Source organism: Nylanderia fulva, unplaced genomic scaffold, assembly GCF_048542155.1.
Source record: "Nylanderia fulva isolate GAGA-0341 unplaced genomic scaffold, ASM4854215v1 Scaffold4, whole genome shotgun sequence".
NCBI classification, from domain to species: domain Eukaryota; kingdom Metazoa; phylum Arthropoda; class Insecta; order Hymenoptera; family Formicidae; genus Nylanderia; species Nylanderia fulva.
The window spans coordinates 5995816-6009023 of NW_028190476.1; the positions used below are offsets into that span (position 1 = coordinate 5995816).

The following is a 13208-nucleotide window of genomic DNA, read 5'->3' on the forward strand; positions in this document are numbered from 1 at the left end:
ATCGATCTTCGATATATCGATATGTATATATATATTGCACTTATATGCTCGCGCACATAATCGCAATAATATAATCGCCTGGCACTTTTATTCGACACTTTTGGCAATATTTATGAATATCGATATATCGAAGATCGATATTCAATCGAAAATACATTGCCGCGCGTAAAGTGAATAACGAAAGAGAGTATAAACATCGCGAATATATGTTTTTTTTTTTTTTTTAGTGCAATGGATCATCAAAGTTTCGGATAAAAAAACTGAATGGATTGGATAATAAGACGGAAACAGCAAGACAACGCGAGTTCGGTGAGTCTATATTTATATTTTTTATATTACATTAAGGATGTGCTCCGGCTTGGCGTTATTTTCACTTCGAAGCGCAAGATTCTTCTCCCTAGTCCATTAAACGAAGCGAAAAAGCTTTGAAGCGAAGATGGCGTGAAACGGAATGCATCTTGAGTTACATTGAAAAATGTTTATTAGCGATATATTTATAAAAAAGATATTTTAAAAATATGCATAAAAAATTTATTTTTTACACGTACATATTTTTTTCCACAATTTATATTTTGCGTTATTTATACCTATATGATAATAATTAACGAAATAACTATACTGATGCACATCGCGCGCTTTATAAGCGTGAAAATATTTTGTATTGCAAAAAGGGTACATAGAATTTTTATTTTTGCGCATCTGAAATGCAGATTAAAAAAATGAGAATTATTATATATACGTATCGAACGTTAAAATATAAAATCGATGGTAATAATGTTTCGATAATCTCTTAATTGTCGATATTTGCTCGAGTGTTAAAAATATGCTTAAAATTCAATTCTCTCCCCCGCAAAATTTCTAATTATTAAACCGGCGATATTCTCTTGGTAAATTTCACGAAAGGGCGCGAGGGTATACTCTCTAACGTTTACGACTTGCCGGAAACTCGGATGCCATTTGGCATTATTGTTAAGCATTAAGGAGTCGTTCAGCGTACGGCGCTTGGATAAGGTTCTAATTAAGCCGATTCGGCGGGGATACGTCGACAATCTGCTAAATTCCTCTCTCCCTCTTTCAGCACAGTATATATCCCAGTGTACTCCGCGAACTCGTTGACCGTCCAACTCTCGACGTCGTAATCGAGTACAATTGCGAAAAGGGGGCCATTATTTTTAATTATTGCGCAATAACGCTTGCGATCCTATTATTATCGCTCGAACCTCTCTCTTTCTCTCTCTCTCGCGAGACGATATATCGGATCCGCGTGAATTTTCAAGTCCCGCGAATACCGAAATCACGTTTACGCCAGAGTGTACTTTACATTCCGAGCGGGTTAAGCTTCGATCTACATCTCAAAGGTTTTTACGCGCCAAAGCGAGATAGGACCGGGCGAAAGTTTCTTGCGACCGGAGACGTGAGTAAGGAGAAGAGAAGGGACGGCAAGAAAATGCTGAAAGGCGGAAAGAGCGGCAAGGTGTATTCAAAGGTCGTTAGGAAGTGGAGCTCGGGAGCGCCGTGTTTTCGCAGGCGATGGAAGAATATCGCGAGGTTTCCACGTCGAATCGGTGAAACGGCATACGCAATGAGGATTGCCGTTTTTACCAAAAGGGAAAAAAAGGAGAAGAGAGAGAAAAAATATACAGCGAAATACAGAACGCGCGTCTATATATGGTAGTCACATCCTGGCGGAGGAATTAAGCCCGGTTTAACATCCGAAGTCGATCGCTCGTGCATTCGGTACGTACTGTTCCGATCGAGGATTAAGTCGCGCGAGATTATCCGACTGAAAACTTTACGGGCGTACGACGCATACGCGGTGTTCCGAAAATTTGCGCCCATGTTCCGCGTAATGAGGTCTCCTTTAGCTAATCCGACGTCGAGTTGTGCCGTTAACGTGAAATCATGGATGGAACATTACCGGTTTTTTCTTTTTTTTTTTTTTTTTTTTTTTTTTTTCCGATAATGATAGGGATTTCTGCGAGAGAAAAATTGTCTATAAATCTATGATAAGAGTATTATCTTCTTTTGCACTTTTTGCGAACCGGTCTGTACGCGGATAAAAATTTTCAGGAAATGTATTATAATATCTTGGGCATTTTTTTCAATATCAAATATATAATAACCGATTGAATTTTCGAGTCTATTTATAGATGAGAAAGAAAAGAATTGAATATATTAAAATTGTAACAAGTAGGATATATAAATATTTTTCGAGCAAGAGTTTAATTTTTTTTAGTTATCGATCACGAAAATTGCATAAACAGAGAATTCTGGAGATCTCGAGAAGCACCGCTAAAATATCTACAAAACAGCGTTAAAAGAAAGAATCCTGTTCGGAAATATAACGGTGCAACTAAGATACAAGTATAATAGTAAAGCGGAAAAAGTATTATACGCGTATTGCAAAATTTATGAGTTATTTTCTCCGTGCGAAATGATGTTTGATACATATACAGGGTGTCTAGCAGTTAGGGAAATCTGGAAAATTGGGCATTGACGGAGAATTTTATAAATCCGGAATTGTCAGGGAAAAGTCAGGAAATTTTACTATTTATCTGGATTTTCACATTATTCTACATTTGTCTTAATAATTTGAAATGTTTTATTAAATAAATATAAACTTTTCCTTGATTCCCAACACGCTAATTTTCTGTGTTGTTCAAAATCGATTCGCTAATTTACATTTTCATTGTCGTGTTATTTTATTTCAATGTGATTATTTAAATAGTTTATAGTGACATGTTTGTTTCGATTACCGTACATAATGCAGATTGTATAATTGATTTCAATTTTTGTTTTTTTAACTTCCGAACTTTTTCATTGTTCACAAAAAAAACTCAAGGATTTCATGATGTAATATTTAATTGATTTATCATATACGGAGAGAATTTTCTCTTAACATTTACCCTGAAAATCATGGACAATATGATATTCAAAGAATTTTATAAGAATTTCTCCAATTAATATTTATCACAATAAAAACCATTAATATGTACATAGTAGATTTTAATATGTACATAGTAAATTTTATTATGTACATAGTAAAACGAACATATTTTATTTTCAGGGTATGTTCTAAGAGAAAATTCTCTCTGTGTGGTCTTGGAAAATCTAAAAGACTCAGGGAATTTTTTTCACCGAGTCTGCTGGACACCCTGTTGGCACATATACATATCAGTGCAATTTGGTAGACCCCCAAAAAATCTTAAATCTTGAATCCCACTTTGGCAAAGGAGAACAGATAAATAAATGCAAATCACCGCGTTCAATTTCTCGCGATCAAAATGCAGAAGAATAAAACGAAAAACAGAAAAACGATAAAAACGGGAGGGAAAAAAACAGCAGACACATACGGGAGACGTTGAATTATTCGTTGTCGGTGACGCGCGAGGTACATACCTGAGCAGCCCCTTCCCGCGGATAAGTAGAGCCGGAGTTTGGGACCCGGCACTCCCAGCCAACGTGAGAGAAATCGCGCCGGAAATCGCGGTCTGCGCGCGCCGCGAGATAAAATCGTAATGAGCATTCGCTCTTCGGTATGTCGTCCGTCCTGCGTCGGTCGACGTTTACGACACCGTCCGCTTTTTCGCCTCTCGAACGTGTCAGTTAAGCATTCAAATGCGCAGCGTCGTCGTTAAGCATTCAGCTTCCCCCGGCAGCCGGGGGATGCATCCCCCAGTGGGGGGTGCATTATACATTTGCCGCGCCCTCGAGAGCCGCGTTCGGGCGGTAATAATAATTACGGATCGCCGACAGCGATGATGTGTCATTAATATCGCCGCTGACGCGCGAACTCGCAAGAACTTTCGGGGAACTCATTCCGTAAAAGTGCCCTTTCATACGCAGCAGCGCATCAGTCACGTGTTTAAAATTTATTAGAGCATATTTCTTTGTTCTCTTATTATTTCAAGGTTCAAATGATGATTTTTGCTTTTATATTCTCATAATAATCTATCCTATTCTTTAAAAAATCTATTATTTAACTAATATAATAATAACAATAATTATAATCAATTATAGTTGCGTGCTCTTCTGCTTTGCCGTAAAAAGTATGCTGCACATGAAATGGTACCCTAACTCTCGGGGAATCGTTTTAATTAATATTGGAACAGGATCTCTCAGATTACGACGATTCGTTATGAAACGAGAGAGAGAAAAAGATTTCGTATTCTTTAATATCGCCGGTGACGCGCGAACTCGCAAGAACTTTCGGGGAACTCATTCCGTAAAAGTGCCCTTTCATACGCAGCAGCGCATCAGTCACGTGTTTAAAATTTATTAGAGCATATTTCTTTGTCCTCTTATTATTTCAAGGTTCAAATGACGATTTTTGCTTTTATATTCTCATAATAATCTATCCTATTCTTTAAAAAATCTATTATTTAACTAATATAATAATAACAATAATTATAATCAATTATAGTTGCGTGCTCTTCTGCTTTGCCGTAAAAAGTATGCTGCACATGAAATGGTACCCTAACTTTCGGGGAATCGTTTTAATTAATATTGGAACAGGATCTCTCAGATTACGACGATTCGTTATGAAACGAGAGAGAGAGAAAGAGATTTCGTATTCTTTAATATCGCCGGTGACGCGCGAACTCGCAAGAACTTTCGGGGAACTCATTCCGTAAAAGTGCCCTTTCATACGCAGCAGCGCATCAGTCACGTGTTTAAAATTTATTAGAGCATATTTCTTTGTCCTCTTATTATTTCAAGGTTCAAATGACGATTTTTGCTTTTATATTCTCATAATAATCTATCCTATTCTTTAAAAAATCCATTATTTAACTAATATAATAATAACAATAATTAGAATCAATTATAGTTGCGTGCTCTTCTGCTTTGCCGTAAAAAGTATGCTGCACATGAAATGGTACCCTAACTTTCGGGGAATCGTTTTAATTAATATTGGAACAGGATCTCTCAGATTACGACGATTCGTTATGAAACGAGAGAGAGAGAGAGAGATTTCGTATTCTTTAATATCGCCGGTGACGCGCGAACTCGCAAGAACTTTCGGGGAACTCATTCCGTAAAAGTGCCCTTTCATACGCAGCAGCGCATCAGTCACGTGTTTAAAATTTATTAGAGCATATTTCTTTGTCCTCTTATTATTTCAAGGTTCAAATGACGATTTTTGCTTTTATATTCTCATAATAATCTATCCTATTCTTTAAAAAATCCATTATTTAACTAATATAATAATAACAATAATTAGAATCAATTATAGTTGCGTGGTCTTCTGCTTTGCCGTAAAAAGTATGCTGCACATGAAATGGTACCTTAACTCTCGGGGAATCGTTTTAATTAATATTGGAACAGGATCTCTCAGATTACGACGATTCGTTATAAAACGGGAGAGAGAGAGAAAGAAAGAGATTCCGTCTTCTTAATAACGAATGAATAGATTAACATTTTGATTCGTCAACGCAATTAAACGAAATGTCGCGGGCCGATAATCGCTCCTCTCTCTCTCTCTCTCTGGTTCGAAGATTCTGATTTTGCCGGACCAGGGCGAGTATATATATCGGCGCACTTCCGGCGTTTTAGCGATGCTAACGAAATCCACTCGGACGCAGCTGCGTCTCGTTTTGCCGGTCGAAATGAAAATTCCTCCACCGCTTCTCTCTCTCTCTCCCTCTTTCGCTTGACGTTTATGAATGGCATTTAAATGTCATTACCATTTCGGATATATCTCGGCCGGCTCGTTCCTCTCCGCGCGTTACACCTTGTTTCGAATCAAGTCTCGCTCTCGCCCGGGGGAGAGAGAGAACTATTGAAATCGCGCGGTGCAGCTGTATTACTGTAAATCGCCGCTCCTCTTCATCCTCCGCGCGCGTCAATCTCGAGCGCGAACTGACGCGAGATGCGATGTATATACATCCCGCCTCAATATTGAATAAATGGAATAACGCATTTCGAGGGATTGCGGGCGTTCTCGCGCGAGCCGGCTTGTTTATCTGGGACGCGAACTGGATATACCGGGTCGTGTGAATAGGGTCGAGTTAATGCTCTCATTGTTATTTGTTGTTGTTGTCGTTTAGAAACTGTTTTCAAGGAAACATATTTTATGGACGGACTTAGTTTGACACAATTAAAATTCTTTTTTTTTCTCCCTCAAGTTGTAATCCTTTTCATATTTCTACAGATTTCTATATGTGCGGTATTCACTCCGATTGCGCTTAAAGAACATCATTTTTGCGCGCTTTTTTCTTTTTATTGGGTGAATCGAATAAGAAATACGAATCTACTGATTTTATACAAATATTTTCATTTAATTCTTTATTGTCTGCAGAAAAAGAAATATTTTTTACTAGAATTAAAGTATATTCATAATATGGACTACTATATGTGTATATAAAAAAACCAAGAACGTTAAATTAGGTTGACGTAATGCAAAAAACCGTAATTATTTAGCTTTCTTGTTTTTTTTTTTATATATACATATATAGTAGCCCAGACTTGTTATTATATGAATACTTTAATTCTAGTAAAGGGTTTTTCATTCTGTATACGCACACAGAGAAAATTTTCTCTTAGAATTTCGTGGGACAATTATGGTATTGGAAGAATTTTATAAGAGTTTTTCTGATTAATATTTACCACAATAAAAATATTAATAAACTTGGCAAAATTGATTTCGACGTAACTAGCAATTATACTCGATTAATTTTACTATGTACCTATTAATATTTTTTATTGTGGTGAATATTAATCGGAGAAACTCTTATAAAATTCTCCCAACACTATATTATCCTACGATTAATTATCATAATTTTCCGGGTAAATTCTAAGAGAAAATTCTCTCCCTGCAATAAATAGTTAAATGAAAATAATATTTATCGATAAAACAGACACAGTCAGCAGTCCCCTTAAACGATGTTCGTCTCTGATAAATAAGCTGTCGCGAAGAATATTGTGAAGAAAAATGGCTTTGTTATTTATCGCTCGTCGTTTATTTCGCAGAAAAAGATTCGACGAGATTTGACGTCTCTGATTTACGTGACGTAAGAATGTAAAAATTGCGACGATTCCGTCATAGGTGAGCGTCTCGCGTCCCGAGAGAATTAAGACATTGCGGAAAATTATCGCCGCTTTCCCGCAGCGCGATAAAGGACGACGTGTTTCCACCGCCGTCTCTTGTCCGCTCGCGTGCATCAAGATCTCCCGATTCCCGCGCGATTATCGTAAATCCCGGCGTCTCGCCGGAGCACATCGCTTTAAAGAATCGTCGGCATTCGTCGTGGCATCGGAGGAGAACTCCGGCCAAAATTGGAACGCGCCCGGATAAGGTCGAGACTCTCCTCCCATTCTTCTCTGTCATCCGCCGCCCGCGGATTTGGTACTCCGTTAAGGCGGTGCAAAACGAGGAGTCGGTCTCATTGAAACGAGGAGGAAAACTGTAGAAAGTGAAATTAATAGGGGTTCGCGCGCCCCGACAAGGCTCTCACAAACCAAACCGCTCTGCTGCTCTTTCGAGATTCGTCGAACGATAACTTTGCGATATCGCGCGCTTTCCGAGAGAAAGAGATCGCCTTCCGATTGCTTCTGGCCCGTTATTGAGACAATCTTGGCGCGAGAATGGAAGCGGAGAACATCATATCGCGATGCAACAGCGAGAGTCGCTAACCAACGACACAGCGATGACAACCCTCGTATATTGGCTCCCGTTTCGCGGTTTTATTTTATTCGGTTTATTTTTATTTATTTTTTTTTTTTTTCGTCGTTACTTTGTAACCCGAGAATGCACCGTGAATAGACGTCACGAGGATAGTCCGAGGCCAGGGTGGGTATCCGCAGGTATAAAACGTGCTCCGCGACGGAGAAAAATATTATACGTAACGTCGGCTCGTATAAATATCCCATTATATCCGTTATCCGCGCGCGCGAAGCACGGCGCGTGATTTTTCATTTTAATCTTGAACGATGGACGCGCGCGGATCCCTCAGCGCGCCGCCGCCGTCGATGGAAACGAATAATGAGAAGATTTACGAGCTACACGCGGAGAGAGAAAGAGAGTCCGGGAAATTTTTCGAATTATCGCCCCTTTGCTCCCTTGACATTTACCCTTCGACGGGAATAGATAACGCGGGCGCGCGTCGCAGAATAAACGCGCCCGAAGCGTTTTAAGCTCCTTTTGAGGGACGCGAATTTTTTTTTTTTTTCTCCAAACTACCGCGCTTTTCGGAGGACGAAATACACGCAAATTCTCGGGCGAGAAAACCGAGGAGCATGTGTTGTGCGGTGGCGAGCCGTCGGCAAGCGGCAACGCAGATTTACGGGAAGAAAATCGCACGAAATGGAGCGCGAATAAATCCAACCGTTCTCGCGCTCTCCCGGTGAAAAGCACCGAGAGAGACAGAGAGAGAGAAAGAGAGAGAGAGAGAGAGAACAGGCGTGGGAAGGCGAAATCTCGTAAACCCGAGCTTTTGGGCAATCCTGCGCGCGTATATACTGTATATATGCGCCATATACGACGCACACGAGGCTACAAACCATGCTGTTTCTCGCCCGGAGGCAGACATTACGGCATTCATCATCGCGTCGCGGTGAAAATCGACCCTGCTCCACCCTCCAGCCTCGTTTTCAGCTTCACTCGACGAGGCGAAGAGCGCGCGCGGGATGATCGCGAGAATAAAATTCGCAAATGACATTTCGCGGTCGCGAAGAAATCGTCATCGCGCGAGGAGGAGGGAGAAAGTGGACGCGCGAATATAATAAAGCGTTATTGAAAGGATAGATTTTACATTCCATGTGTTATTCAATCCATCGCGCGACTCGGTTTTCAGCTTTTGTTTCATTAACCTCCGCTTCGCGTCCACGACGCGAGTTCTCTTTTGCGATCCCACATTGTGACGCTTTTTTTTTTTTTTTTTTAATGGAGCGAACAATATTATATACATCCATCCTTTTCTCCGTTCACGAGAGGGTTTCGTCGCAGAAATGTAAATTACTCCCGCGAATTTTCCGGCGCGAGTTTCGGCCGACGTACACATACGGTCAATAATAGTATATTGTGTATCAAGTGCGGAAAGTTGACAATTGGTCACGAGTGCGGGAATAGCCGTGTTCAAAGTTATTGTCCACGGCTGAAGCCGTGGGCAATGGCTTTGAACGCGGCTTATTCCTTCACCGCGTCGCCGCTAGATGGCAACGTGGGAAATCGGCCGCTTTCCGCACAGAAAACACGCACACAAAGTGCCACTTTGCCTGCACGTGTAATACAAAAAATTATATAAAACCAGCGGCGATCTGAAACGAGAAACCCGAGAGGATATAACACATTATGCCGAGAACACAGCTCGAATAACATTAGCACGAGCAAGGGTGGAGATGGAACGAGCGACGAGAGAGCGAGAGAAGGGAAATGGCGATGCCGTATCAGAAACTACCCCATCGCGAAACCTCGACGAAGAAACTTTCGAGTGTACCTCTGACAGGGGGAGCGATCATGCGGCGAGAGACACAATGCGATCGATCGGACGACTTCTAGCGAGTTTCTTTAGTTTACAGTTTTTCCCGCTTTTTTTCGCGTTATTCCAACGTCGTTCGTGGTTCGGAGCGGAAGGGGGCGAGAAAAGGCAGGCGGGAAAACGCGCTCGTCACGTAGCGGCGGAAACTTTCGTCATTCGCCGGCGTGACGGCGCCGGCGAAGGTCGAGTTTTCGCAGCGCGAAGAATGTCGGGGGTGGGTTTGGTTCTCTCTCCCTTCGAACGCGCTAACACACGTCCGTCCATCGTACCGGATGTTTCCGGAGTCGGGGGAATGTGGGAGACAGATACGTGCTTTTTTATTTCCACCCCCTGCGCCCTCGTCGTCGGATTAAATGTACTTAAAGCGAATTGGTAATTTTAATGCGCGGACATTTTTTGAAAGCTCGCACATTCGACTTTTGATATTTCATTTTCTCTTTCCGTACGGGCACATTTCTGCTTCTTTCTTTCTAGATGATTTAATTAACAGGCATATTTAATTAACGAACAATGTGGAGAAGGTGCGCTTTCGTCGTTCAGAGACAAGTTATTTGTGTCGAATAAACTGAACAAACACTCGCAGCGTTTTCATTAATTATCTTTTATCCGGATATTTTTCCGGACACTTTTCTGATTATATCTCTCCATAACGTTGGAAAAGCTTCATTTGTCGTATCGCGCCGTTCAACTCAAGCGAGTTCGAGTCTGTGTTCTTACACTCGTTCGAACCAACGAAATTTCCGCTCTATGCGGATTCATATCTTACACCGACGCGTCTCACCGGTCTCGGCTTCGCGTCATTAAGACGCATTTATTATTCCCTGTGCAACCGGAGAAGCGAGGTGAAAAGTAGGGGTTAGGTCGAAGGAGGGAAGAAGCGAGATTTCCAAACGAGATTTAGAGTGTCAGCAAGGGGCTGAAGGAACCGCGCGCCTGGAAAAGCTTCAACTCTTCCCCGGCGAAAATGACGGCGAAGGTACATCGAAAGACGTCGACCTGGGGTCCTTTCAAGCTCGTCTGTCGCGCGTTTGCTCGCAGACCCCAGGCAGAAAACTTTTATCTGCCGGCGATGATTTATGTATGAGCCGCGCTAAATTGTTTTGTTAGCATCTCACGGAATTAGCATCGCTGAAGCGTCTCTCGTTCTCTCAATTATGGGGCTCTCGGAACGAAGAAGATATCTCGGCGTCTCATCGGGGTCAATCTTGTCGGAAAGGACCCGCAAAACGATCATTAAACGCGCCGGACAGGATTAGAACGATTTCGCGGCGCGACGTTATTTTAACGCGAGAACCCAAATGGACCGTCCGTGTGCGCTTTAATGCACGTCATTATCATTACGTTGCAACGCGAAAGAGAGAAAGACAGAAATTCAATTTTCGTCGGGCGAACATCGTGACTGGTAATTTAGAATATAATTCACGCGATTTGTTTTCTAAAAAAAATTGTTTCTCACATTTAAGGTGAAGTCTGTGATTCCCGTCCTGTTTTATCGACAAAATGTGAGGTTAGATAAATTATAAATCTATTTATTGGTTGCACGGATTGCTTTTTACCCGAAATTAGAATTCAGTCGCTTTTCTGTACAAATTAAAGTATTAATAAAGAACGAAGCGTTCTAATTTCGGGTGAAAAACAATTCGTATAACCAGTAAATAGATTTATAGCTGAATCTAACCTCACATTTTGTCGATAAAACAGGCATGAAAGTTAGGTTAGCTTAGGATCCCTTTAAGCGATTGGAAAGTAAATAATTTGTTCTTGCAAAATTTTCATCTTCAACTTTAAATCGTAAATATCTCTGGCAATTTCGAGATATTATATAATATGCATGTGCTAAATTTCTTTAATAGGATCTCGGCAAAAAAAATTCCGGCGGTCATTTTATTCGTAATCTGTCCTTCGTGAATTCGTGCATCGCATCGCTAACGTTTTTCAGCAGGAATTATTCATCGCCGACGTTTCGCCGCTCAAATGGGGTAAATGAAACGCCGTTGCGAGAAGAAGAACGCCGAAGAGAAGAGAGCGAAATAAAATTTACAAACGAATTTGTATGTACGTGTGCGAGTGCGAGGAACGCGTGCTTCTCGCCAAAGGGAAAACCGAGAAAAGCTTCAATGGCGAGGAAATAAGAGATTCTCGGGTGTCGTTCGAAATCCATCGAGATTATTGACAAAGAAGGAAAACTTTCGTGCCCGTGAAAGAGAAGACGAGCTTCGGAGCGCGCGATTATCCAGGGAAATCCCTACGATTTTCAGTTTTATCATGCTCTCCGCAAACCAGACCTTTTACTTCCGCGCCATTACGACAGTCAAGTTATGCCGCTTCTCGGTTCTTCCAAATTGATGAAAATAAAGTTGTCACGACGGGTAGGCTACGAGTACCTCCCTCCCTCCTACCCCTCGACATTCTCCAAGTTTGAAACTTGCAGAAACGTGACTCGATCTTTTCTCATAAAGCCATAAAAGATTCCAAAAATGTATAATAATCAATACATAATTTGTATTAATATTATGCGGAACTCGCGTATAAAATTCGAGACGCAAGCGTCTGATGTAAGCGTGACGTAATCCGCAGGATTATATATATCTAATTTTATGAACCGAAATTATACAACAACACAGATGTCTCATACTCTTATACAAGGTGTCCCAGAAATTTTTAGCATGTTCCCAATTTTTGTTATTATGTATCTTTCTAACTAAGTCTTATATTCAAATTCCATTAAAGCAAACTCTATCTAAATTTTATTTCCACAAGACCTAAGTCTTCAACTTATATAATTGATTGGTGTCTCGACATTTTCGCTGAGGAAAAATCGTCTCCGAATGCTACCGGGAATCTGCCATTAAAAACTTTTCCGCCAGTTGTCTGGGACACCCTGTATACCTGCTTCTGCGCTGGTTGGAACGATAACTGGGAAACGTCGAAAGAGAGATCCTGGATAAATCTGGCAAATAAAATGACGCTTTATGCGCCGGGTCCCGGTGATTCGCGAGACAGCTTGAAAAATCACCGCGGATCCGAGAATGCGGGCCAAGGGAGAAAGAGGAGAAAAGGTACGCGCTATAACGTCGTACGGTCGAGGTCACCCGCGATGTCGCCCAGATTATTGGCGAAGACGAAAAGTTCGTCGCGAACGCACCCTCGGCCCTAGAAAAGAGGGAGACGACGACGAATGAAAAGTTTTCATCGGCGCCGATAAGGTCGCGCAGCTGCGATCTGCCAAATGTCGGAGAGAGAGACGAGATGAGAGTGCCAACGATTCCTGTAATTTAGAGTTCCGCCGTACTTTCGAGGAGCCGGGGCTGCACTCCTGGCTGCACCTGAGTTCTGCCGAGACGCGCGAGCGCACGTCTAAGAAATCCATTAGGGGCCATTTATTTCCCACCGTTCCATGCCACTCCGACTGCGACAGCGAATCGAAGAGCGGCGGAAGTGCAAGAGAAGGGTCGGTGGGTGGAAAGGAAGAAGAAAAAAAAGAAAAAGAGTGAGAGAGGTGGGAAGAGGGAATGTCGAAGGGGGTAAAATAAATGTACAAACGAGATTCCGAGAGTGCCTGCGTGTGCGCTCCGATGCTAGGGACGACCCTGAAGGAGACGACGACGACGACGATGCGGCGGGCGCCGCGTTGATGGGAGAGTAAAGAATGCCCCGGGGTAGGTCGTGTGCGCCGGGAAACCCGCCGAGGGTGATGACCGACGATGTCGTCGTCGTCGTCGTCGACGACGG

The 13208-nt window shown here is 41.9% G+C and overlaps 2 protein-coding genes across 3 annotated transcripts in view; one reads left to right on the forward strand and one right to left on the reverse strand.

The window, feature by feature from the left end:
* LOC114937766 (growth factor receptor-bound protein 14) overlaps nt 1-13208 on the reverse strand; it is a 295927-nt gene that overhangs the window by 276577 nt on the left and 6142 nt on the right. The window lies entirely within an intron of this gene.
* The window catches only part of LOC114937764 (protein-lysine N-methyltransferase SMYD4), a 140025-nt gene that overhangs the window by 55167 nt on the left and 71650 nt on the right, over nt 1-13208 (forward strand). The window contains exon 4 of one of the 2 annotated variants that reach the window (XM_029311369.2): nt 228-309. The exons of the other annotated variant lie outside the window; for it this stretch is intronic. Coding sequence (XP_029167202.1) covers nt 228-309 — 82 coding nt within the window. The remainder of the gene's footprint in view (nt 1-227; nt 310-13208) is intronic. 2 annotated transcript variants of the gene reach the window in all.